At 39.7% G+C, this 24,769-nt stretch overlaps 2 protein-coding genes across 2 annotated transcripts in view; one reads left to right on the top strand and one right to left on the bottom strand.

Moving 5' to 3' along the window:
- Window positions 1-623: 623 nt before the first annotated feature.
- Window positions 624-10,099, top strand: LOC135464028 (uncharacterized). Its single transcript, XM_064741503.1, has 5 exons — window positions 624-799; window positions 2,046-2,230; window positions 4,196-4,365; window positions 6,791-6,981; window positions 8,611-10,099. Exons 1-5 carry the CDS (start codon window positions 625-627, stop codon window positions 8,667-8,669), a joined length of 780 nt encoding a protein of 259 aa, XP_064597573.1. The 5' UTR covers window position 624; the 3' UTR covers window positions 8,670-10,099.
- A 9,132-nt stretch (window positions 10,100-19,231) lies between these two features.
- Window positions 19,232-24,769, bottom strand: part of LOC135463374 (solute carrier organic anion transporter family member 4C1-like) — a 35,599-nt gene continuing 30,061 nt past the window's right edge. The window contains exons 12-16 of the mRNA XM_064740633.1: window positions 23,675-23,777; window positions 21,988-22,135; window positions 20,651-20,820; window positions 19,768-19,832; window positions 19,232-19,587 (exon numbers count right to left, since the gene is read on the bottom strand). Coding sequence (XP_064596703.1) covers window positions 19,232-19,587; window positions 19,768-19,832; window positions 20,651-20,820; window positions 21,988-22,135; window positions 23,675-23,777 — 842 coding nt within the window. The remainder of the gene's footprint in view (window positions 19,588-19,767; window positions 19,833-20,650; window positions 20,821-21,987; window positions 22,136-23,674; window positions 23,778-24,769) is intronic.

Genomic DNA, 24,769 nt, shown 5'->3' with positions numbered 1-24,769 from the left:
TATATATATATATATATATATATATATATATATATATATATATATATATATATATATATATATATATATATATATATATATATATATATATATATATATATATATATATATATATATATATATATATATATATATATATATATATATATATATATATATATATATATATATATATATATATATATATATAATATATATATATATATATATATATATATATATATATATATATATATATATATATATATATATATATATATATATATATATATACATACCCTTAACCCGTGTTGAAGTAGATTGCCACACTGGATATATGAACAGTTGGAATCAAAGCTCAGCTGTGATACATATATTACTATTAGCAACTTACATACCATCATGGTACAGGGTTTGAATACTGATTTCAAACACTGGCCTAACCTTGCCTCTTTCCGACATCTGACTTGCTTCTCTTACCATGATTCCGTCCTCTTTTCGTACTTTACATATTTCTTTGGCAGTTTGTGTCAAAGTCGTTTTGTGAATTGACCTTGCGCATGTTGATCTAGAACGTCCATCTTGTTTGACGGCTTGTATACGAATGTACCTTTCGATTCTTTCCTTCTTCCCTGCTGTAGAATGATGGCGGGGATGTTTATGCTGGTTCTGAGCCTCGTTCTCACGGCAGTACAAAACGCACTACCATCAGTCGCCCAGCCGGAGTCTTTCCCAGGAAGGGGGAATAAAGTGGAATATCATTACCATGAGGCCCCACCCTGCACTTGTAACTGCCATTGTGAAACGATAGAAAATAAAGGTAACTCAAACTGATGTATTTATATTTTTTTATTTGATAATAGGATAGCGACATATTTAGGATTTTTCTCTTTTAAAACGGTGGTCAGATTTAAACCACCGACTTTCGCAAGATACCTGACAAACCATTTAACATAAAGTCACCGACATAGCGAGAGCTGGATTCGAACCCGCGCCCTCATTGGTCGAGGTCCTGTTTGTCAAAATGAGCCAGCCCTTTAACCGTCTCACATTTGCCATGGAATATCCTGATGAAGTCGAGAGTTGAAAATATTTAAAACCTGTCCAACCCTAATTGATATCAAATATGCAGCGGAAAGCGCATTTTTAAGTTATCTTTCTTAAAGGAGAACTCATTTAAACATTTAGTTTAAACATTAGAAAATGGTCACCATCGTAGGAGTGAAAAATTCCTGGACTCTCATACATGTACCACCCAGTTTACTTTGAATGAAATAAATGAATACATGAATGACTGATTGTCAACAGTTACGCTAAGGATCAAGAGTGAAAATTTATCGTCGTTTCAGGTGAATCGAATTTAAACATTTCGTTTAAACTTAAAGGCCAAGAAAACATAAGCGTGAAATATTTATCAGATGAAAGACCATTAAACACCGTTCACAAACTTAGCTGGATTTATTATTTTAAATTTTTTTAACTCGGTGAAATACATTAGAAATTTTGGATTCCATGCTGGCTTTTTCTAACCACATTGAAACCTGTGACGTCACATTAGGTTTTTGCCCCCTAACACACATAGCCTGCTAGATTTCATTATTCTAAGTGAATATACATGTAGATTTATGAATGCACTCGCCCAATGAACCTGGAAATGAACTATTTCAAGCCAAAAATATGGATGTGAGGACACTGATACTTCTCGTGCCAATACAGACTATCATAGAATCTGATGTTTTAAACCATTTTACTAGGTTGAAAAAATTCTAAAAAAGATTTAATCTGGATTGAATATTCCTGCACAGTGTTTAATGGCCTGTGATTTGATATATTCTTCATTGTAGTGTTTCCTTTTGCCTTTAAATCAATTAATTCACCGTTTTGTATATTTGAATGAGGTTAAACTTTGTGCCCTAAAATAATGGCTGATGTCAGGGTCGGTGGGTTTTACTTCAGGCAGATAGGTTTCCTTATCTATGTACTTGGCCGTCGACATATAAGTGGAAATGATTGAATATAGTGCAAATAAATAATTAATTGAAATATGTCCCCCGTTTTGTCCACAGCGGATCACTGCGAATGGAAGCGCGTCTTCAAGGCCGTTCAGGGAAATGGCCGTCATGTTTACAGAGATTTTCTCACGGGCGGTGCCATCAACGCCGAGGATCCCCGAGCAAAAGACATCAGCTCGTCTCTACCGTTCAGAGACGCCGACATACTGGACAACTGGTGCAAGCTCAACATACGGAAGGTATTTATTAATTTACTTATTTATTAATAAACAAATAAATAAATATTTATTCATTTATTTATTTATTTGAGTTTCATGAGTTCAGATATTTGGGATGCTGAAATTTATTCGAGAGTTTCGCTGGCTCGGATGTCTGCGATCGACTGTCAGGTCGGGAGTTTCGCTGGCTCGGGTGTCTGTGATCGACTATCAGGTCGGGGGTTTCGCTGGTTTGGATGTCTGTGATCGACTGTCAAGTCGGGAGTTTCGCTGGCTCGGATGTCTGCGATCGACTGTCAGGTCGGGAGTTTCACTGGCTCGGATGTCTGCGATCGACTGTCAGGTCGGGAGTTTCGCTGGCTCGGATGTCTGCGATCGACTGTCGGGTCGGGAGTTTCGCTGGCTCGGATGTCTGCGATCGATTGTCGGGTCAGGAGTTTCGCTGGGTCGGATGTCTGCGATCGACTGTCAGGTCGGGAGTTTCGCTGGCTCGGATGTCTGCGATCGACTGTCAGGTCGGGAGTTTCGCTGGCTCGGGTGTCTGCGATCGACTGTCAGGTCGGGAGTTTCACTGGCTTGGATGTCTGCGATCGACTGTCAGGTCGGGAGTTTCACTGGCTCGGATGTCTGCAATCAACTGTCAGGTCGGGGGTTTCACTGGCTCGGATGTCTGCGATTGACTGTCAGGTCGGGAGTTTCGCTGGCTCGGATGTCTGCGATCGACTATCAGGTCGAGGGTTTTGCTGGCTTGGATGTCTGCGATCGACTGTCAAGTCGGGGGTTTCACTGGCTCGGATGTCTGCGATCGACTGTCAGGTTTGGGGTTTCACTCGCTCAGATGTCTGCGATCGACTGTCAGGTCGGGGTTCCGCTGGCTTGGATGTCTGTGATCGACTGTCAGGTCGGGGGTTTCACTGGCTCGGATGTCTGTGATCGACTATCAGGTCGGGGGTTTTGCTGGCTTGGATGTCTGTGATCGACTGTCAGGTCGGGGGTTTCACTGGCTCGGATGTCTGCGATCGACTATCATGTCTATGACCAGAGAGACCGCGTGTTCGAATACAGCTGTTTCTTTTTCGGCTGGGTCTTTTATCTAACTTTGTCAGATATCGGGCGAAGGTCGGTGGTACGGGTCTAAAGGTTAGCGATTTAAAGCTCAGTCTGGGGAGTGGAGCATTCGCTATGAGATGTTCACGTATGTATTACAGTACAAAAGGCTAGGGTCCAGGTGTCGCCTACAGTACTAGGAACCTCTTGAGGTACCGATGTCTTGAGTTGTGTTTAAAGTGTTTTCTTAGGAGTGAAATGAGAAGTATATATAGTAATACATGTATGGCTCCCATTATAGGTCTACACATTTGTAAATTCACTCTCTGCCCGCTTTCCTCTGTAATACTGGCCGCCATCGTATATACAAGTGAAATATTATTTTTAGCGTGACAACGCGGTGCAATGACACAGGAGCCCCCTCAACTCATGCTGGTTTCCTCTCCGACCGTGCTTGGGAAGGCCTATCAGCAACCTGCGGATGACTGTTGGTTTCTCCTGCACTCTGGCCGGATACCCACACCCCAACCCCTCTTCACACATCACCCTTCCCATCATAATGCTAACAACCGTCTTATAAGTGAAATATTCTTGAGTACGGCCTAAAACACCAATCAAATAAATGAAATAAATAAGTAAGTAAAAAAAAAAAATAAGTTCTCTAAGCACTCCATTAAAAGTCAGTAGTTTACGCCTCACACTTCGGCTCTTACTACCCATTAAAATAGCCGCCATCGTACGAGTGAACAATTCCTGGACAAGGTGTTAAGCGAAATAAATAAATAAACCTGTCATACTGACATTTCTGAAATGCTGTAATGGTATTACTCTCATACATGTACTACCCAGTTTACTTTAAATGAAATAAATGAATAAATAAATGATTGATTGTCTACAGTTACGCCAGGGATTAAGAGTGAAGCTTTGTCGTCGTTTCAGGTACAGATAGAAGTCTTCGAATCGGGTGTTAGGAAGACATGGCTTACCTTTAATGCTACCTTACCGGATATGAAAAGCTGGCTTAGCCGTGACACATTAGTTGCCTCCCCGTACGCAGACATCACAGCACCGCCATATGACAAAGTGGGTTACTTCTTTTCGGTTGATGGGTAAGGTTTGACTGCTTAGCTGCCAAAGGTTTGACTGTTTTGAATGTATAAGGCAGTACGGTTTTGTTTTAAATCGTTTAACTGCTTTGCTACATAAGTTTCAACTGGTTTTCCACACAAGGTTTGAATCTTTTTCTGCATATACTATCCGGCCGTACGTGGGAAGGTCTGCAGCACCCTGGGGATGGTCGTGGGTTTCCCCCGGGCTGTGCACCGGTTTCCACCCACCATAATCCTGGCTGCCGTCGTATAAGTCAAATATTCTTTAATATGGCGTAAAACACCAATCAAATGAAAAAAATTTTCTGCATTTAAGCAAGACTACTTTGCTGCATCAGGTTTGATTACCCTACCATATATAATGTTTGACAGTTTTTCTGCATAAAGTGTGACTGATTCGCGGAATATAAGGTTTATCTGTTTTGTTGCATAACGCATAATTGATTAGCTGACTGTAAGATCTTACTGTTCTCCTGTATAAAGTGTGAGTGATTAGCTGACTGTAAGGTTTGGCTGGTTTGTTGCATAAAGTGTGACTGATTACTTGACTGTAATGTTTGACCGTTTTGTTGCATAAAGTGTGACTGATTAGCTGAATGTAATGTTTGGCTGGTTTGTTGCATAAAGTGTGACTGATTAGCTGACTGTAAGGTTTGGCTGGTTTGTTGCATAAAGTGTGACTGATCAGCTGGTTTGGCTGGTTTGTTGCATAAAGTGTGACTGATTAGCTGACTGTAAGGTTTGGCTGGTTTGTTGCATAAAGTGTGACTGATTAGCTGACTGTCAGGTTTGACTGTTTTGTTGCATAAAGTGTGACTGATTAGCTGAATGTAATGTTGACCGTTTTGTCACATAAAGTGTGACTGATAAGCTGACTATAAGGTTTGACTATTTTGTTGCATAAAGTCTGGCTGATTAGCTGACTATGAGGTTTGACTGTTTTGTTGCATAAAGTGTGACTGATTAGCTGGTTTGACTGTTTTGTTGCATAAAGTGTGATTGATTGGCTGACTGTAAGGTTTTACTATTTTTTTTTGCATAGAGTTTGACTGATTATCTGACCATAAGGTTTGATTGTTTTGTTGCATAAAGTGCGACTGATTACTTGACTGTAATGTTTGATTGTTTTCCTGCATAAAGTGTGACTGATTAGCTGACTATAAGGTTTGACTGTTTTGTTGCATAAAGTGTGAGTGATTAGCTGGTTTGACTGTTTTGTTGCATAAAGTGTGATTGATTGGCTGACTGTAAGGTTTGGCTGGTTTGTTGCATAAAGTGTGATTGATAAACTGGCTGTAAGGTTTGACTGTTTTGTTGCATAAAATCTGACTGATTAGTTGACTGTAAGGTTTGACTGTTTTGTTGCATAAAGTGTGACTGATTAGCTGGTTTGACTGTTTTTTTGCATAAAGTGTGACTAATCAGCTGACTATAAGGTTTGGCTGGTTTGTTGCATAAAGTGTGAATGATAAACTGGCTGTAAGGTTTGACTGTTTTGTTGCATAAAATTTGACTGATTAGCTGACTGTAAGGTTTGACTGTTTTGTTGCATAATGTGTGACTGATTAGCTGACTGTAAGGTTTGACTGTTTTTCCTGCACAAAGTGTTACTGATTAACTGACTGTAATGTTTAACTGTTTTCCTGCATAAAGTGTGACTGATTAGCTGACTGTAAGGTTTTACTGTTTTGCTGCTTAAAACTTTTCAGTGGTTTGGTGAAAATAACGTTTGACTGTTTTGCTACATAAAATGGGACTGATTAGCTGAATATATGGTTTAAAAGTTTTGCCGCAAAAGGTCTGACATTTTTGCTGCAAAAGTTTGACAGTTTTGCGGCCTAAGGGTTAACAGTTTTGCTGCGTAAGATTTGATTTTTCTCCAGCATGAAGTCTGACTGACTGTTTTGAGGCGTAAAATCTGAAAGGTTTGCTGCATGCAGGTGGAGGATGACTAACTTGCTGTTTGAAGTTGGACTGCCTTGCTGCATGGTTTTTAACTGTTGTGCTGCATAAACTTGACTGTATTGCGCCAGAATGTTGGGCTGTTTTGCTACAAAAGGTTTGACTACTTGGTCGAATATGAGGTTTGACTGCTTTTCCGCATAAGGGTTGACTTTATCTGAAAACGGGGATTTTGGGCTGTCTATGAAATTTTTAAAACGAAAAGCTTTTGTCTATAGCCATATACTTTCGTTGTGGAACGGGCTAGACAAGATTTATAGTCGGTTAACTGAGTCAACCGTCCAAACAATGTCCGGATGTCTTGTCTGGTGCCTTCAGCATGGCGTTCCACTTAGACTCTAAATATGTCGACACTGGGTGCAGCCTGGAAGAAGGACAGACCGTCGCGATATGACCAAAATTATGTTGAAAACTACAAACAAACGGAGAAACTGACTCGTTATGTTGTGTGTGGTTTTTTCAGCCATGATATCGTCACAAGACGATTTTTTATTAATCGTAACTACAACGGTTGCCCTGCTGACTGCGGGTACCTGGCTGTAGTGGACCCTGACGGTGACCCCGAGAAGATCTGTCCTTGGGATAACCTTGCTGAAAAGCCGTTTTTCTGGTACGGGAAACTGCTAGATAAATGTAGCAGACTACAGACAAGAGGTAAGGACATCTCCAGGACGATTTCAAAATATAAAGATTGGTTTTGCTGATCGTATGTGATTTGATTTGATTTATTTGATTGATGTTTACGCTGTACTCAAGAATATCTGACTTATACGACGGCGGCCAACATTATTGCGGAAGGAAACCGGGCAGAACCCACGACCATCTGCATGTTGCTGTAGGACGGTCCCACGAACGGCCTGGGAGGAAACCAGCATGAGCTGGATTTGAACTCACAGTGAGATCGAATATGCCAAACATTAATTGATATAACTGAATCAAATTTCACATCATCTTAATTACACTTCACCAGCTATACCTTCACTCCAGAAACGATTTACATGCCGTTTCGTTGCGTGACTATTCGCAAATTATCCAATGGCATCGTTGGAAAGCTCTAATTTCGCACATCCCAGTTTGAATGCATCACTACACTGAAAAGTTTAATCTGTTAATTTTAATTCAAAAGGCTGTTATGTTAGTGATGTTAGAATGTATTCTGCTATTGCAGCGGATTATTCTGTTAAATATGACACACAAATACCATTAATTCGACATAAAAATTCTATGAGGCTAACATAATGCGATGTTGAATGTGAGAGAATATTGTGTTATAATAACAGAATACATTGTAGCTTTACTCAAGCAACATATTTTTTGTCCAAATTAACAGATTAAGTTTTAATCAGCTCCTGCTGGCTTTCTCTCACGTGGTAGGTGGGAAGATCTGGTAGCCACCTGGTGGTCATGCATTTCCCTCCGGTTTTCTCCCACCATAATGCTGACCGCCGTCGTATACGAGAAATATCCCGTACGGCATAAAACAGCAATCCAGGAGACGCTTCAAAATATTAACAGGAGAAAAAATGTTCAATACATCAATTGTAGCCGTTAAAACCAATAAATAGATCGTAATACATACATTTCTTCCCTTTCAATGGATTGTTCGCCCTTGACGCACGCTATCAGCTCTATTTATTTATTTGGTGTTTTACGCCGTACTCCACAATATTTCACTTATACGACAGCGGCCAGCATTATCGTGGATGGAAACAGGGCACAGCCCGGGGGAAACCCATGACCATTCGCAGGTTACTGGAAAAAAGCCTTCCCACGTACGGGCCGGACAGGAAGCTAGCCTGAGCTGGACTTGAACTCACAGCGACCGCATTGGTGAGAGTCATTACGCTGCCCTGGAGCGCTAGCCAAGTGAGCCACGGAGGCTCGTCAAACATCATTGAAAACTGTTGATTACTTCACATTGCTAGAATTCGTCCTCATATCGTACCGTACTTTGTATACTTTCTTTATTCTTTGATGGTTGGTGTTAAGCATCGTTTTGCGAAATGGAATTGCGATTACTGGCCTGGAACGTCCATATTTGATGGCAGCTGGTATATACTAAAATTTTTTTCAATTCATAGATTGAAGTTTGAGTTTGTTTGCTGTTAGGGTTATTGACCTGATGTTTCAGCAGTCAACTTTTTGCAGAGTGCCGCAGAACATGCCCTTATTTACCGCTAATGTTAATGTTCAAAAAGTATCTATACGTTACTATGCCTGATTATACAGCTAGAAGATTGATTTTTCACGGGTTGCTCTGTACATTTGTTTTCTTGTTTGCAGGTGAAGGCGGAATTGGCGATCGCTTCGTGATTTCCGTGAAAGTGTGTGGCAAAAACTGATGATCCGATCAAACACATTCGTAAATACCTGAAATGTGGAATAGAAATGTTGTCTGCTGGCTTATCTGAAATGTGGAGTAGAAATATCGCCCACAGGCCTTCCTAAAATCTAGAATGGAAGTGTTGTCTGTAGGCTTATCTGAAATGTAAAATAGAAATGTTGTCTGCTGGCTTATCTGAAATGTGGAGTAGACATATTGCTCATAGGCCTTCCTAAAATCTAGAATGGAAGTGTTGTCTGTAGGCTTATCTGAAATGTAAAAAAGAAATGTTGTCTGCTGGCTTATCTGAAATGTGGAGTAGACATATTGCTCATAGGCCTTCCTAAAATCTAGAATGGAAGTGTTGTCTGTAGGCTTATCTGAAATGTAAAATAGAAATGGCGTCTGCTGGCTTATCTGAAATCTGGAATAGAAATGTCGCCTCTAGGCTTATCTGAAACGTGGAGTAGAAATACCGTGTGTAGGCTTTTCCGAAATGTGGAATAGAAATATCGTCTGTAGGCCTTCCTGAAATGTAGAATGGAAATGCTGTCTGTAGGCCTTCCTGAAATATAGATTGCAAATGTTGTCTGTACGCTGATCTGAAAGGTGGAGTAGAAATATTGTCTGTAGGCTTATCATGAAATCTTTAATATAAATGTCGTCTGTAGGCTTAACCTGAAATCAGGAATGAAAATGTTGTTGTACGCTTATCTGAAATTTAGAATTGAAATGTCGTTGTAAGCTTATCTGAAAATTAGAATTGAAATGTCGTCTGTAGGCTTATCTGAAATTGTAAACGGAAGTGTAATTTATACTCTCTCCACGGTATTCGAGTATCCATTCGAGTCTATGGATTTTACGCTCTGTTGAAACATATCCGGTTTTCTGATAGGAGAGAAAAGTGAGGTAATCTATGGTAACCAGTGCACGCGCAATACGAACAAAATACCTCCAAATATAAATTCTCATTGATCGAAGTCGAGATGTGTCTAAAATATTATTCACATAACTTTCACAGAGGCAGAATATCGACTACCTCGCATTTCAAGGAAATAAAACTTACTTCACAATATCTGGCGTCATCGATCGCCCACAATAAACCATACACAGTTTCTGTAATTAAAAACCGAACTCTATCAACGAAGTGGGTCAGATTTGGCCTGTATTTATGTTCTGGCTTCGGTCAGTCCGGGTAACTTAACAACATGTTACGGCTTACAATGGTATGGTTGTGCATCAATTAGCCATCACTTTTCGATCAGTTTTCAGATCTTTCTGTGAGCTCTTTCTATGAGCTTTTGTGAGCTCTTTCTGTGTGCTCATTCTATGAGCTCTTCTGAGGTAGTAGACGGAAGTCTGCGTGTATCTGTCTGAAGAGAGTATGTTGTCTCCCTTCCTTTATTTTACCTTCATTCAGTTATATGTCTATTAAAACGCTTATCCCCTCACACCATGTTCGTTCTTTCTGTTTATTTATTTATCCTTTTATTTCATTGGTGTTTTACGCCATATCCAAGAATATTTCACATAAAGGACGACGGCCATCATTATTGTGGGAGGAAACCCGAGGAAAACTTGCGACCATCAACAGGTTGTAGGTAGACCTTCTCACGTAGGGCTGGAGAGGAAGCCAGCATGAGGTGGAATTGAACTCACAACTAGCACAGTGGTGAGAGGTTGACTTGAGGCTGACTTGAAGCCGCTGACAAAGTAGCGGGAGCTGGGTTCGAAGACACGACCTCATTGTCATAGCGAGCTAATATTTTGACTGTTCAACAGTTACTGTTCGTTCGACCCGACACACCAAACAGGGCGTGTGCCACACTCTATGCTCGCTTTATATCACTGCCACCACTAGACAAGTTTATCTCTTGCAGCCTGTACGATGCATGCAGGTTTGTTAAGACAACGGATGCCCTCGCGGGGAACTATTTAATGAGCATTTATCAATAAAATTATGTCAGGTGCTGTTTAGAATCACGTTGTGCATAGTTTATATAAGAATGCATTTGAAAGAATGAGAAAGTATTATTAGAAACAAATGTTGAGACAGGGTTTGTGTTTTCTGACATCACTTCCTGCCTCATAACCGTGACCGCAATGACCTCGGCGTTGTTCAAGATTTCTGTTTAAATTATGCCAGTGTTGGCAGTGATGTAAAGCAAACACAGAGAGATAAGGAGTGTGATTCGACCCATCGCAATCAACTAGTCTAATGAAAAAGGGGAAATCGGCAAATCGCTTCTGCTGAACTCGGCTTATGGGATTGGTTCATTTATTTATTTTATTGGTGTTTTACGCCGTATTCAGGAATATTTCACTTATACGATGGCGGCCAGCATTACGGCTGAACTCGGCTCATGGAATTGACTCGTCCGACTTTTCAAGTTCTGCGAATCGCAAGGACAATCGCATCGGGTTATCACGGCTTAATGGAACATGTGTGGCCTCTGTGGCCGTGGTGGTTAGCGTACTAGCGCGGTGCAATGACACAACAGTCTCCAACTAATGCGGTCGCTGTGAGTTCAAGTCCAGCTCATGCTGGCTTCCTCTCTAGTCGTAGGTGAGAACGTCTGCCGGCAATCTGCGGATGGACGTGGGCTGCCTTGGGAGTCTGCCCGATTTCTTTCCACCAAATGCTGCATGGCCAGCGATGTATATATGTGAAATATGCTTGAGTACGGCGAAAAACACCTATGAAATAGATAAAATAAAATAAAGAAATTAAACATGAACCGTAGTCATGTGTGTACACGCGTGTTTGCCTACACCGACTACTATCTACATGTACCAGGTACACACAGACTTTTCTGTAGCTTGTTTAGGACACTTGTTGGGCACCTTGCGCCAGTCGATGGATTTCTCCCGGATACAGTATTGAGTGTGCTCAACCAATTAACCTGGCCGCCGTCACATGAATTTATTTTTTTGTCTATGTTTAATGCCACACATAAGAATATCTTACTTATAAGTGAAATATTCTTGAGTACGGCGTTAAACACCTATCAAATAGATAAATAATTTTTTTACTTATGCGACCAGATTCATTGGTTGAGCACACCCAACATTATATCCGGAGAGAACCACTGGCCGGCGCAAGGCGCCTATTAAATGTCCTGAACTAGCCACACCTGGATTCAAATTTCCAACTTTAATGACCAAGGACCTATATTGGCAATGTGCCTGGAGAGCGACGTTTTATGTGAATCAGCCAGCCAGCGGGGGTGTCTGTTTCTGTGTGCAGGTGACCCCGGCTTTTTTTCTGTCAGAGTTTGTCAAGACCATAACATGTATCTTACTGTCATGACACTGGCATGTTAGGCGAAAGGATATTTTCTGCAGAGCGCTGTTTGCTTTTTGATCATAGACTAATAATGTAACACTTTTACACATTGACACGTAGTCAGTCCATCTTATTCACTAAAGTGTAGATTTGTATGCAGCTTAACAGAGAAACGAAAAGATCACAATGTCTGTCTGAGAGTATGTTGCATGGTCGTGGCATCTTCGCCATGCAGCCAAGTGATATAGATCCGTTACTCTAATATATCTACCCTTGGCAGATCACGTGTACAAAACTCGTACTACCCGAACCGCCCTTTTATTGGATGCGATCCAGAGGACGCGCATCCAGTCAGAATTCCTATTAGCTGTGTTCGATAGACCGAATGTTCACCAATGCGGCGTTGACTGTCGTGTCTCGCTGTCGGATGTGCTGAGAAACTTTGTCTAAAAAAAAGCCGGAAATCAGTTTTTTAGATTCTTTCCAGTACAATCAGTGAAGCCAAGCGATAGGATCAGAGTTTGTATGCAGTCGATGCTTCGCTTATCTGAACCGGTTGTCAAAACTTGAGTTTGACATATGTCACACAGTCACCGCACTTTATACTTTGGCTCGAGAAGACGGGTCGTTTCCCTCGTGCTTCGCCCGGTTTCCTCCCACCATAATTCTGCCCGCCGTCGTATAAGTGAAATATTCATGAGTTTGGCGTAAAACACCAATCAAATAACTGTAACTGTAACAAACAGAATCTGATTCCACAAAATGAATAATTTTAAAATTTTTATTTGTAATAATGCTCTAAATAAGGATGTACTGCACGTGTAATAAATGTATTTGAATGTAAATTTGTTGTTTACATCCAAACACATGCATTTAATCAGAATTAAATTAAATTTTGAATTAAATTACATAAAATAAACAAGAATGATGCAGCGCTTTATACAATTCGAGAGCAATGAGTGGAGATTGTCTGGCCGACTAAGGTTTAGGCTTTTGTTTGCATTGATATGCTGCGATATCACGACTGGATATGTTTCAATAGAACGATTCAACTCGATATATTACAATAAAAATGTATAACTGGATATATGTTACAATCAAACGGTACAACTGGATATGTTACAATTGGATATGTTACAGTAAAAACGGTAAAAGTGGATATGTTACTTTAACAAAGCACACCTGGGTATTTTATAATAAAACAGTACAACTGTACATGCTACAATAAAACGATTCAACGGCATATTAAGTTATAATAAACCGGTACAACTGGCCACCTTACAGAAAAACGGTTCATAGAGGATATTGCATAGTGAAGGTTGAATACCATAAATATTGTTCGAGTGAGAGGTGGAAATGCGAAGCGTCGAGTGGGTTATCATTTCTACCTTTCACGAGAACAATATTTCTGGTATAAGCAAGGTGTCATCTTCGTTGTATTTCTAATTCTATTCATACGGGCTGCAATTTCGTTCACGTCCGCGCTCACAAAATCTTTTTACAGTTTTAAGAGCTGTCTGTAAGTAATTATACATTCTACAAAGGTACTTAATGCTGATGCAATATGGGTATTTACGTAAATTAAGCACATGAAGAATTTCTACCTCATTTTTTTGCGAACTATATACTGCGCGGAAGTGCACGGCCTTGTGATGCAGTAAACGAGGCATTGTTCCATGGGTCAAGGTCTCCAGCAGTGTAACAGCAAAATGTAATAACAAAAGTAATATCTAACTTGTGAAGATATCATTTTTATCAGTGAAGGAAATACTGGGATTTCATTGATGTATAAATAATAAAACTGTATATGGTACAAAAAAGCAGTACAACTGGCCACGTTACAGAAAAAACTGTAGGCCTACAACTGTATATGCGGTACAACAGGATATTTTACAATAAAACGGTACAACTTGAAATGTTACAATAAAACGGTACAACTTGATATGTTAAAATAAAGCTGTACAATTGGATATGTTACAATAAAACGGTACAACTTGAAATATTACAATAAAACGGTACAACTTGATATGTTACAATAAAGCTGTACAACTGGATATGTTACAATAAAACGGTACAACCTGATATGTTACAATAAAGCTGTACAGTTGGATATGTTACAATAAAACGATACAGCATGAAATGTTACAATAAAACGGTATAACTAGATCTGCTACAATGAAACGGCACAACTTGTAATGTTACAATAAAAACGCACAACTTCATATCATACAATAAAATGGTAACACTAGACATTATACGATAGGGTCATCAAGGGCGTACTTTTCCAACATACTCCTTACAGCGCATTCACCGCTCGCTATCTTCCCTTAACCTTACGACAACCATTACATGAGTTTGACCTTCGGAGTTCATGCGGCTTAGGCTAAATTAGCATCGGCATTCATTAATACATGCACTGTATAATTGATCCAGTTGTACGTTGGAAAAATGTCAGGAGCCGTTTGTGACTAAGTCAAAACGTTTATGACTAAATCAAAGTTGAAAATTCTTCACAATGTTTTCGGCACAGGAAAATTAAACTTTAGACAGATTTGTCTTTAGATAACGCTAACGAGGTGAACAAAATTTCAATTTCTAAAGTCGATAACAATCTTAAGACTGCATTTCGGATTTTGACTTAAGTCAGAAATGGCTTTGGGGAATCGGCCGCGAATACATATTTTTTTTTCTAATATCAATTCCTTCCTCCTTCCCCATCGAGTCCTCAGTGACCTTGGCGTCGTTCAAGATTCCTGCACAAAATTCGCTAGTGGTAACACTGATGTAAAGCGAACGCATAGAAAGCATTAAGGAGTATGATTTCACACTGGCTTTGGGCATGACGTCACTTATTCGTGTGGTTCTCACATGTTTATTCTGAAGAGGAGGTGCTAAGCACATGAATCGGTGACGTCATACCTGAAGAAACAGGAAAATAAAAGGACTCCTGGGTATTCAAAACACCGAAAAGTTCTGTATCCAAAGTTTTATACATGGACACATAAAAGAAAATTTACACGTAAAACGAACATTATATAAGGTATATAGACAAATGTGGCCTCCAAGAAACAATACTTCGGTTTTTGTTGTAAACCGAGAGTATTTAATCATCTAATCCTTTGCTTCATTTGTTGGACTTGCTCCATCTACCCTACGCAAGGCTTATAAGTGGAAATGGAAGTATTTGCAATATAGTACTACGTAAGAGAAATAGCTGTACAACGTGCAAAACGCAAAACATGAAATGGACACCATATACATCACATGAACTATAAAATATCTTTGGTCAAGCATCAAATGGTATGTACAGCATTAGAAGGTCAACAGAGTTTTCAATAAATAGTGATAAATTATCCGAGAAAGAATACAATTGTTTAAAGGCTAAGAAGACACTAAAATAAAGTACTGATCAGATAACCATTAAACACTGTCCAGGAAAATTTATTTTTGCTGGATTTATTGTTTTAGAATTTTTCTAACCGACTAAAATGCATATAAAACACAACACTCTATGGTGGTCTGACGCGACCCAAAGGGTATCTCTGACGTCACAGCAATGTTTTTGGCTTGAAATAGTTCGTTTCAAGGTCCATTTGTTGCACGCCTTCATAGCTCTAAATGAAGATGCACTTAAAGTAATGAAATAGCAATCTGTGTGTGTCAAGTGACAAAAAGACTACGCGACATTACTTGTCCCAAAATGGTCAGAAAAGGCCAGAGTAGATTCCAAAATTTTAAATGCATTTTACTTCATTATATTTTCGCGGACAATATTTTTTATCTGATTGTACTTCATGCTACTGAGTTCTTCGCTTTTAATCTGTTTACGGAGCAGCTTTCTAATCAAAAATACTTCCAGTACCTTCGAAATTTTTACCATACACTTTACACTAATATATAAACGCCATAATATAACGATATCTTCGTCCCAGACGACCTGTACTAAAGGAATCGTTAAAATCAGCTGCATGACGCTAGACTTTTAAAGCTTGCTATGTTGTATATATATCTATAGTCTTTTCGTATATATTATGAATGGACGAAATATTGTTTGACAGTAATTTCGATATAGCAACTGATAACTACACTCAAAAAATAATCTGTTAAATTTAACTGAAAGTCTGTTACATGAGTAATGCTAGAATGTATTCTGTTATTACAGCAGATTATTCTGTTAAAAGTAACAAATTCTATTAATTCAAGATAACGATTCTATTAGAATAACACGAAATTATATTGAATATGATACGACATTGCCTTATAGGGGTCTCCGTGGCTCAGTTGGTTGACAAGCTAGCGCAGCGCAATGACCCAAGAGCCTCTCACCAATGCGGTCGCTGTGAGTTCAAGTCCAGCTCACGCTGGCTTCCTCTCCGGCCGTACGTGGGAAGGTCTTCACCAATATGCGCATGGTCTTGGTTTTTCCCCGGTATATGCCCGGTTACCTCCAACGATAATGCTGGCCGCCCTCGTATAAGTGAAATATTCTTGAGAACGGCGTAAAACACCAATCAAATCAATAAATAAATAAACATTGCCTTATAGTAACAGTATAAATCCTAGCATCGTACATGAATGAACGAAATATTGCTCGAAAGTGATTTCCATACATCACTTGATGACTAACAACCATACAACATAAAAATGACAGTAGTGTTTTGTAAAACCAGGGCATCGATGACCGTACGATAATTAACAAACGGATTTCAGAAAACTTGAAACACTTTCAGAGGGACACATAGCTAATTCGGAGCTATATACACCTGAGTGTTTAGAAATGGGTTCATTTCGTGCATAACATTTTCTAAAATATTTTCTTCGATGCAATGGTAATATGCAAAACATCAATGAGAACCCTGGGGAATGAAATACGTGGCACTCATGCAGAGACTCTGATGGTAGTTCAAGAACATACGATATCTTTAAGCATGGAACTTGAATTTAGAATCCCTTAATCAATAAACTATGACTTGAATAAATCTGAGATGATCAATTTAGACCTCTATATTAAGCCACATGTAAGTCAACTGTTTGGCAGTTCAAATCGTAGAGGATCATTTGAATGATTTTCTTCATGTATTGTCGTGCAATTTCAGCTTGTATATGTATGTACATCATATATAGCGCTTGGAAAAATTGTCCTGGAATGCCATTTTCCAACTGTGTAGGAATGTCTTAGCAGAACTTATATGGGATTTTCATTTCCATGTGTATATTGCATCGATACAATTATCGTGGAATTCAATTTTTGAGTAAATTCTGGCTTGGAACAACTGTCATGGAAACTCACTATGCTATATATATATATATATATATATATATATATATATATATATATATATATATATATATATATATATATATATATATATATATATATATGAAGAAATAGAGAAAGATCCCCTGGTGAGGAGAACATAATAAAACGCCTTCTCAACTTTCTACATACATTCTGTTATATTCCAACTGCAGTTTCGAACTTCATGTTACTTTCAAGGAATATATCATATATATCATATCATATATATATATATCACAAATATTCCTTGAAAATAACATGAAGTTTGAAACTGCAGTTGGAATATAACAGAATGTAGAAATGTTGTAGCTTGATAAACTATTACACAGGTTCATCTTCCAATAGTATACAACAGGCTGACGCAGAAGTCATGGAATTTTAGTTCCAGTTTGCATACATATAATAACTTAGTAAAAACTGCCAGAGAATGTCAGCCTAATTGTACACATAAAATAAATTAATACAATCGTCATGGAATTCCATCTTCTATGTATTTATAATTATAAAATACACTTCCCTGAAGTATGAATGGCTTGTGAAAACATCCCTGGAATTTTCAGCATAATCATTGCATAATGCTTCGTCTGGTCTCGGAACCACTGCGAATCATAAATTACATGGGGTGTCGTAGTCATTCCTGGGACTTTCACTAACATTTACGTGTCATGTTTAATAGAATCCAGATATAACCATGAAGCCATAGCGAATTGTGAATCACACAATCCATGGGACATGTACAGATTCCTGGAATTTCGGTATCATCCATGTACAATACTTGATAAGCTCCTGGAGCCATAGCGAATTGTGAATCACACAACCCATGGGACATGTAGACATTCCTGGAATTTTCAGCATCATCCATGTACAATACTTGACAAGCTCCTGGAGCCATAGAGCGAATCACACAACCCATGGGACATGTAGACATTCCTGGAATTTTCAGCATCATCCATGTACAATACTTGACAAGCTCCTGGAGCCATAGAGCGAATCACACAACCCATGGGACATGTAGACATTCCTGGAATTTTCAGCATCATATATGTACAATACTTGATAAGCTCCTGGAGCCATAGCGAATTGTGAATCACACAACCCATGGGACATGTACAGATTCCTGGAATTTCGGTATCATCCATGTACAATACTTGATAAGCTCTTGGAGCCATAGCGAATCGTGAACCACAGAATGTATGAGACATAGACATTCCTGGAATTTTCAGCAGCATCCATGTACATTATTTATGTACAACCCTTGACAAGCTCCTGGAGCCATAGCGAATAGTGAGCTACACAATGCTTGGGACATATAGACATTCCTGGAATTTTCAGCATTATTCATGTACAATGCTTGACGAACCATAACGCATCATGAATCATACAATGCTTGGGACATATAGACATTTCTGGAATTTTCACCATATTCCATGCACAATACCACATAAACTTCTGTAACCATGGCGAAACGTGAATCACATAATGTATGGAACATGCACAGCATTGCTGTAGAAGCTTCGTTGAATTTCAGCCGAATATTGCATACATTGTTTGGCTGAAAGACTCCAAGAACCGTGACGAAATAGGCATCATATTCATCCAACGCTCAGCAGTGTTTATGCCGAATGCTTGGACAGACCCTTGGAACAATAGCGAATCAAGAACCACATGTCACTTTGTAAAGCATTTTGGCATTGGCTCATAGCATTTTCATTAGCATTTGTGTATAATGATTGGAATGTTCACGGCGAATCAAGAATCACGTCGAGTGTTGCAAATTTTTTCTCTTTGACGCACAGAATTCAGCAGCATTCATCTTCAGCGCTTGATGGGTTCCGGGACGGTTGGAGACGGTTGAAGCAACACACCGAGAGTTCCGACCTAGGTCTGCGGCCGGCCGACAGCCATGCTCATAGGTCGGGGTCCGGGCTTAGCATTACTAACACCTCCCGACTTACACTCTCCCCCATAGAAGGAAGGTTGCGGAAAATGAGTCCAGTTAAGACAAGTACCCTGGATTGTCAACTCCCATTTTCTCTGAGTTGAGGCTTCTATATGATTCAGTATTACTTAGTGGGTCAGTAACTTTGGATCTATTGCTCTCAACTTCTATTGTAGCAATGTCAAGGTTATTCTCCTTGTTTATAGATGGCGCTTTATAGACAATGCTACCAAGACCGAACAACAATGTTGATAAAAACTTCACACCAAGAGCAACTAGAAAAAAGTTTCTCCCCATGGTTTCATTGTTGTAAATCCAACAAGATTCGTTCACAGAGCTTCCGCAGCTTTTCTTCCATATCACACAGGCACTATCGATGATTACGCCGAAGAAAATAGGCCCGGGGACTGTTCCTGTTCAAGGGATCAAGGAGAATTCAAAAAAATTTATTCGCCACCTCTTATTTAAGAGTAAAACTGTATTGAGAAAGGAAAATATTCAGGAGATTCAACATATCTCAAGTAAATGCTTTGCATAAAAAACAGGCTGAAATAATATTTGTAGAATTTACTTTAGTTTTTCTCAACACTTACCCAAAAAGCGAACAAACACCCACATTACACCCACTGCGAACGTTTTATGTGTCACCGGCACGCATCTGTAAAATAATACAAGTATCAATTTTTAATTATTTATTTCTTTGATTGTGATTTAACGTTATCATCAAGAATTTTTAGCACACACTGTTGCGGTTAGTTTCATGGGTGGAGGAAACCACCCATGAAGTGTTAGCGGCCACAAACGTCAACAGCTCTGATTAGGGTACCGCAAATTTCTAATCGTGGGACGTGTAGCGGCCGGATTCATTGAAACACTGATTGCCTTACAGAAAAATGCAGCCTACACTGGCATACCATATAAGGTGCTGCTCGTGAACGGTACATCGACCTCAAACGTCACTAGCAAAACTTCGCTTACCGCAATTTGCTGATCGTGAGAGGAGTAGCACCCACAGAAGTCGGTAACACTGACTGGTTTACCGGTATAACGGACCCAAAGGTGAGTGAATGAGTGCTTCAGGTTTAACTTAACAATTTTTTCAGTCATATGACGAAGAAGGAGTCCTTAGAGTGTCTGTACCTGTAATGTGTCTTCTTGTTGCAGGACGGGTATCCACCGCTTTTTTATCTAGCGCTGCTTCACTAAGACGACTTACCGAAGGCAAGTACGCCGCCCCATCCGTGCCATTACCCTGATACGAGTTAACCAGTGGTTGAACTATCTCCTTAATGCTGAACGCCACGCGAGAAACTATAACTTTCTCTTTTTTAAGGTCTTAGGTGTAACCCGACCCAGGATTGATCCTGGATCTACTACCCCCAAGGCGGATTCTCTACCCACTAAAATGAACAGCATTTACTGACTTACCGTAATGTGCTGCCACAAAGAAATGGCTACAGTTTTGAATTAACTTACCGCAAGGTGCTGATCGTAAGAGGTGTAGCGGCCACGAAAGTCAGCAGCATCACGATGAAGAACATGGGTAGGAAGAAATAGAGCATTGGACAGTTCGTTTCACAGACTCCATTCACGGCGGTCTGGTTGACGGAGGACGTACTGTTTATACAGCTGCATGAGTGGTAGTTCTGTGGTAACAAAGAAAATACACGGGCGCGTGAGGATTCCTATGTAAAAGAGAAAATACAGAGGCGCTTGGGGATTCCTATGTAAAAGACAAAATACAGGAGCGCGTGAGGATTCCTATGTAAAAGAGAAAATACAGAGGCGCGTGAGGATTCCTATGTAAAACAGAAAATACAGAGGCGCTTGGGGATTCCTATGTAAAAGAGAAAATACAGGGGTTCATGGGGATTCCTATGTAAAAGAGAAAATACAGGGGCGCGTGATACCTATGTAAAAGAGAAAATACAGGGGTGCGTGAGGATTCCTATGTAAAAGAGAAAATACAGGGGCGCGTGAGGATTCCTATGTAAAACAGAAAATACAGGGGCACGTGAGGATTCCTATGTAAAAGAGAAAATACGGGGTTTCCTGGGGATTCCTATGTAAAAGAGAAAACACAGGGGCTCGTGGGGATTCCTATGTAAAAGAGAAAATACAGGGGCGCGTGAGGATTCCTATGTAAAAGATAAAATACAGGGGCTCGTGGAGATTCCTATGTAAAAGAGAAAATACAGGGGTTCGTGGGGATTCCTATGTAAAAGAGAAAATACAGGGGTTCTTGGGGATTCCTATGTAAAAGAGAAAATACAGGGGCGCGTGAGGATTCCTCTGTAAAAGAGAAAACACAGGGGTTCGTGGGGATTCCTATGTGAAAGAGAAAATACAGGGTGACGATTCTGTTGTAAAAGAGAAACTATAGGAGCGCGTGAGGATTCCGTTGTAAAAGAGAAAATTCAGGGGCACGTGAGGATTCCGTTGAAACGGAGAAACACTTTACTATACGGTGAGTCTGATGTAACAGGAAATACGCAGTTAGATAATGACATATTGTTAATACACCTGCATGAGAGGTAGTTTTTGTTGTAACAAAACAAAAATACAGGGGTGCGTGAAGATCCTGATACAAATGTAAATCTGTTGTAACAGAGAAAATGAGCAGGCGTACCAATTTTGAGGGCCTCTGAAGAGTTTTGTTGTGAGCCTTGATTAATTTTTTATCAGCAGCAAAAAATGTCGATTTCTATAATCCCAAAAGCAATCTCTAAAACTGCATTTCTGGCTTAGACTTCAGGATCAGAAATGACAATGTGGACTCGGTTCCTGATCCTCGGATACAATGAGACACTTACCTCTCCAACATTCTCGCTGCATCCCGCGTGACAGGGCGAGAAATACTGCACTCCATTTGGACCACAAACAGGAAGATAACTCTCCTGAGAACAGTGGCAGTCGACATTACAGCTGGACGAGAGGTCAGGCACGGATGGCGCCGTATGGCTACAGAAAGATTTATTCATTTATTTAATTGATTGGTGTTTAAAACGTCTAAAAATCGAAGTGGGGATCACTTAATAGACCACTTAAAAACTGTGCATAAATGTACTTTCATTTATTTTTATAATTCTTGTGAAGAGAGTTAAAAGCGTTCAAACGTTTGAATTCTAATGTGGGCTTTAAGGACCATACTCTGACGTCACAGGAATTTTTTCCAACTCTAATCACGACATTGAATGTTGGAATAACTCATTTCACCCATGAGTAAAAGCCTACCGAGATACCGTTCTCAAAAAACTCTTTCCTTCTGGTTCCTACATACTGTCAGTATGGCCCGTAAAGCCCATCATAGAATTTAAATATCTGAATGCCTTTCAACACTCTTCAAGAAAAAAAATAAAAAAATAAAAGAATGTGTTGTTACGCATAGTTTTCAGTTGTCTACCTTACTTCATATTTTAGCTTTCTTTAACTTTAACGTCATGTTTAAAGGGTTTTCACTTATATACATGTACAACACTTATACATATATACACGGCAGTGTGGTTGATGGACGAAGGAAACGGGACAGCCAAGAATAAACCACCGCCCTTCGCCAGGTACCCTACAAACCTCCTGACTTAAAGCCGCAGTTGAAACAGCAAGAGCTGGATTCAAACAAACTCTGCTCATTAGTCACGATTACAAGAGCTAACCATCGCCTTAACCATCTGAACCATAAAATATACCATGGCTGGTGAAGGAAAATCTCAGTGCCAGGAGTAAACCTACAGAATCTTGGCAAGTTATGCTGGCGAATTTTCCCACGTGTGACATGTGACATGTATGTATTGGTGGAAGGAAAGAGGTTCCCAGAGAACTTCATGTAACAGTACACGAAATCACATTGTCGACCGCTTACTGCCAACATGGTCATGAGGACAAGCGAAGCTGGGGCATATTGAAAAATATCCTGGGCCCAGTTGTTACAAAAGTGTATTAACAGTTAAACACCGGCATTAACTTTAGTCTGGACTAAAGCGCCATTAGTTTTTGTATTAGACCTTTCTATAAATATCTAAGCTGTGTCTAACTTTTAATACACTTTTGAGCGACTGGACTGTGTCCCTTAATGGTACTGAAATCACGTCTCACGTGGCTTGGCGATTGAAAGGGAAACACCTTATCCAATCGCTTCTTCGATGTGTTAGATTTATCTCTGCCACAACTTTATTCCAACTGAGGAATACCCTGATTATCTCATATTAACTAATATAATGGTATGGTGTGGTTGCACTACATTCACTACGTAAAGAACGACCAATACGACTGTAGCCACATCCGTGATAATGGTGGTCAGCTGTACCTTGAAAGCCCAGAAATATAGAGAATGAATGATGTATAGGTCGTTCTCTACGCAGTGATTATCTAATGTTTTACTGTTTTGCACCAACCACTTATGGGCTTACCCGTTCTCGTATGAGACAGAAATTCCGGCGATCTTTGTCTCATCGCATCTGGCGAACATCGTCGCTGCCGCTGCCATAGAGAGCAGTGACACACCTGCGCACAGTCGCAGATTCCCGCTGACCTGTGAACTGAAACTTTCGGCAAATCACCCCACCGAGAAGGAAGCCTCCTGTAGCACCAGGAACCGCCATTACACCTGTAACAAATAGGATTATTTTTATGTATTTTTTACCAGTTAATCAACCTGTCAAACAAATCAGTTGCATGAAAAACAATTACACATAAAGAAGGCCTATATTCCAGTTCTAGCATGGTTGTCCATCGAATTGAATAAAATCGCCAAGTTGGATATATGACCACTTAACTTTTTAGTTTTCATTAACTTCTGAACTAACATGTTACATCATGCTGATTAGATTTACGCACCAACACAACATTTATTGCACCTTCCCGGCCATCTGTTATCTTCCTCCATTTACATGACTTCGTTCTGATTTTTTACTTTGAATAGGTATGCTTTCTTAGCCATTTGGTGATTTATGTTGAACGCTATTTTAGAAATTGGTCTTATGATTAATGACCTTGACAATCCTTTATGATTGACGACTGGTTTACGAATTTATATTACGACCTTTACATGTAGGCCTATCGCTTACAACTTCTACCACGGAAATTATGTTTTTGACGGCGTTCATTTGTTTGTCCGTGTGTATTTTCATAAGCAATACTTCACGGAAAGGCTATTGACGGATTATAGCAAAGTTTGTGCGCAGGTTGGCCTTGAGTTAAGGACCAGTCCATTTAATTTTAACATTCGGTCTGATGGAGTTTTGAGTCATCAGAACTCTGTAGAGGGCCATTAAAATAGTCTTACACTCACCCATTAAAATAGCCGAGAAGCCGGCGGTCTGTCCGACTGGTTCTGGATGAACTTAGCGGTAAATGTGGAGAAGCCGCTGACGACGAGGTTCTCGGAAGATCCGGCCAGGGCCATTAACATAACGTGGGGTTCTTTAGCAGCATCAACGTGACCTGGGGCAGATCCTTGAAAGAAGATCCAGGTGTCTTCGTTTTTCCGTTACCGGATTGGTGAGCTTCTGAAACACGCGTGGCTCTGTTCTCTGGCTAGAACTAACTCTAATATCGAATAAAAGTGTTTTATTTAATAAGTGGTTTAATCCCGTGACA

This window comes from Liolophura sinensis, chromosome 3 (genome assembly GCF_032854445.1).
Source record: "Liolophura sinensis isolate JHLJ2023 chromosome 3, CUHK_Ljap_v2, whole genome shotgun sequence".
Taxonomy (NCBI): domain Eukaryota; kingdom Metazoa; phylum Mollusca; class Polyplacophora; order Chitonida; family Chitonidae; genus Liolophura; species Liolophura sinensis.
The sequence above is the reverse complement of the archived record's forward strand: the minus strand, read 5'-3'. Positions and strand labels throughout refer to the sequence as shown.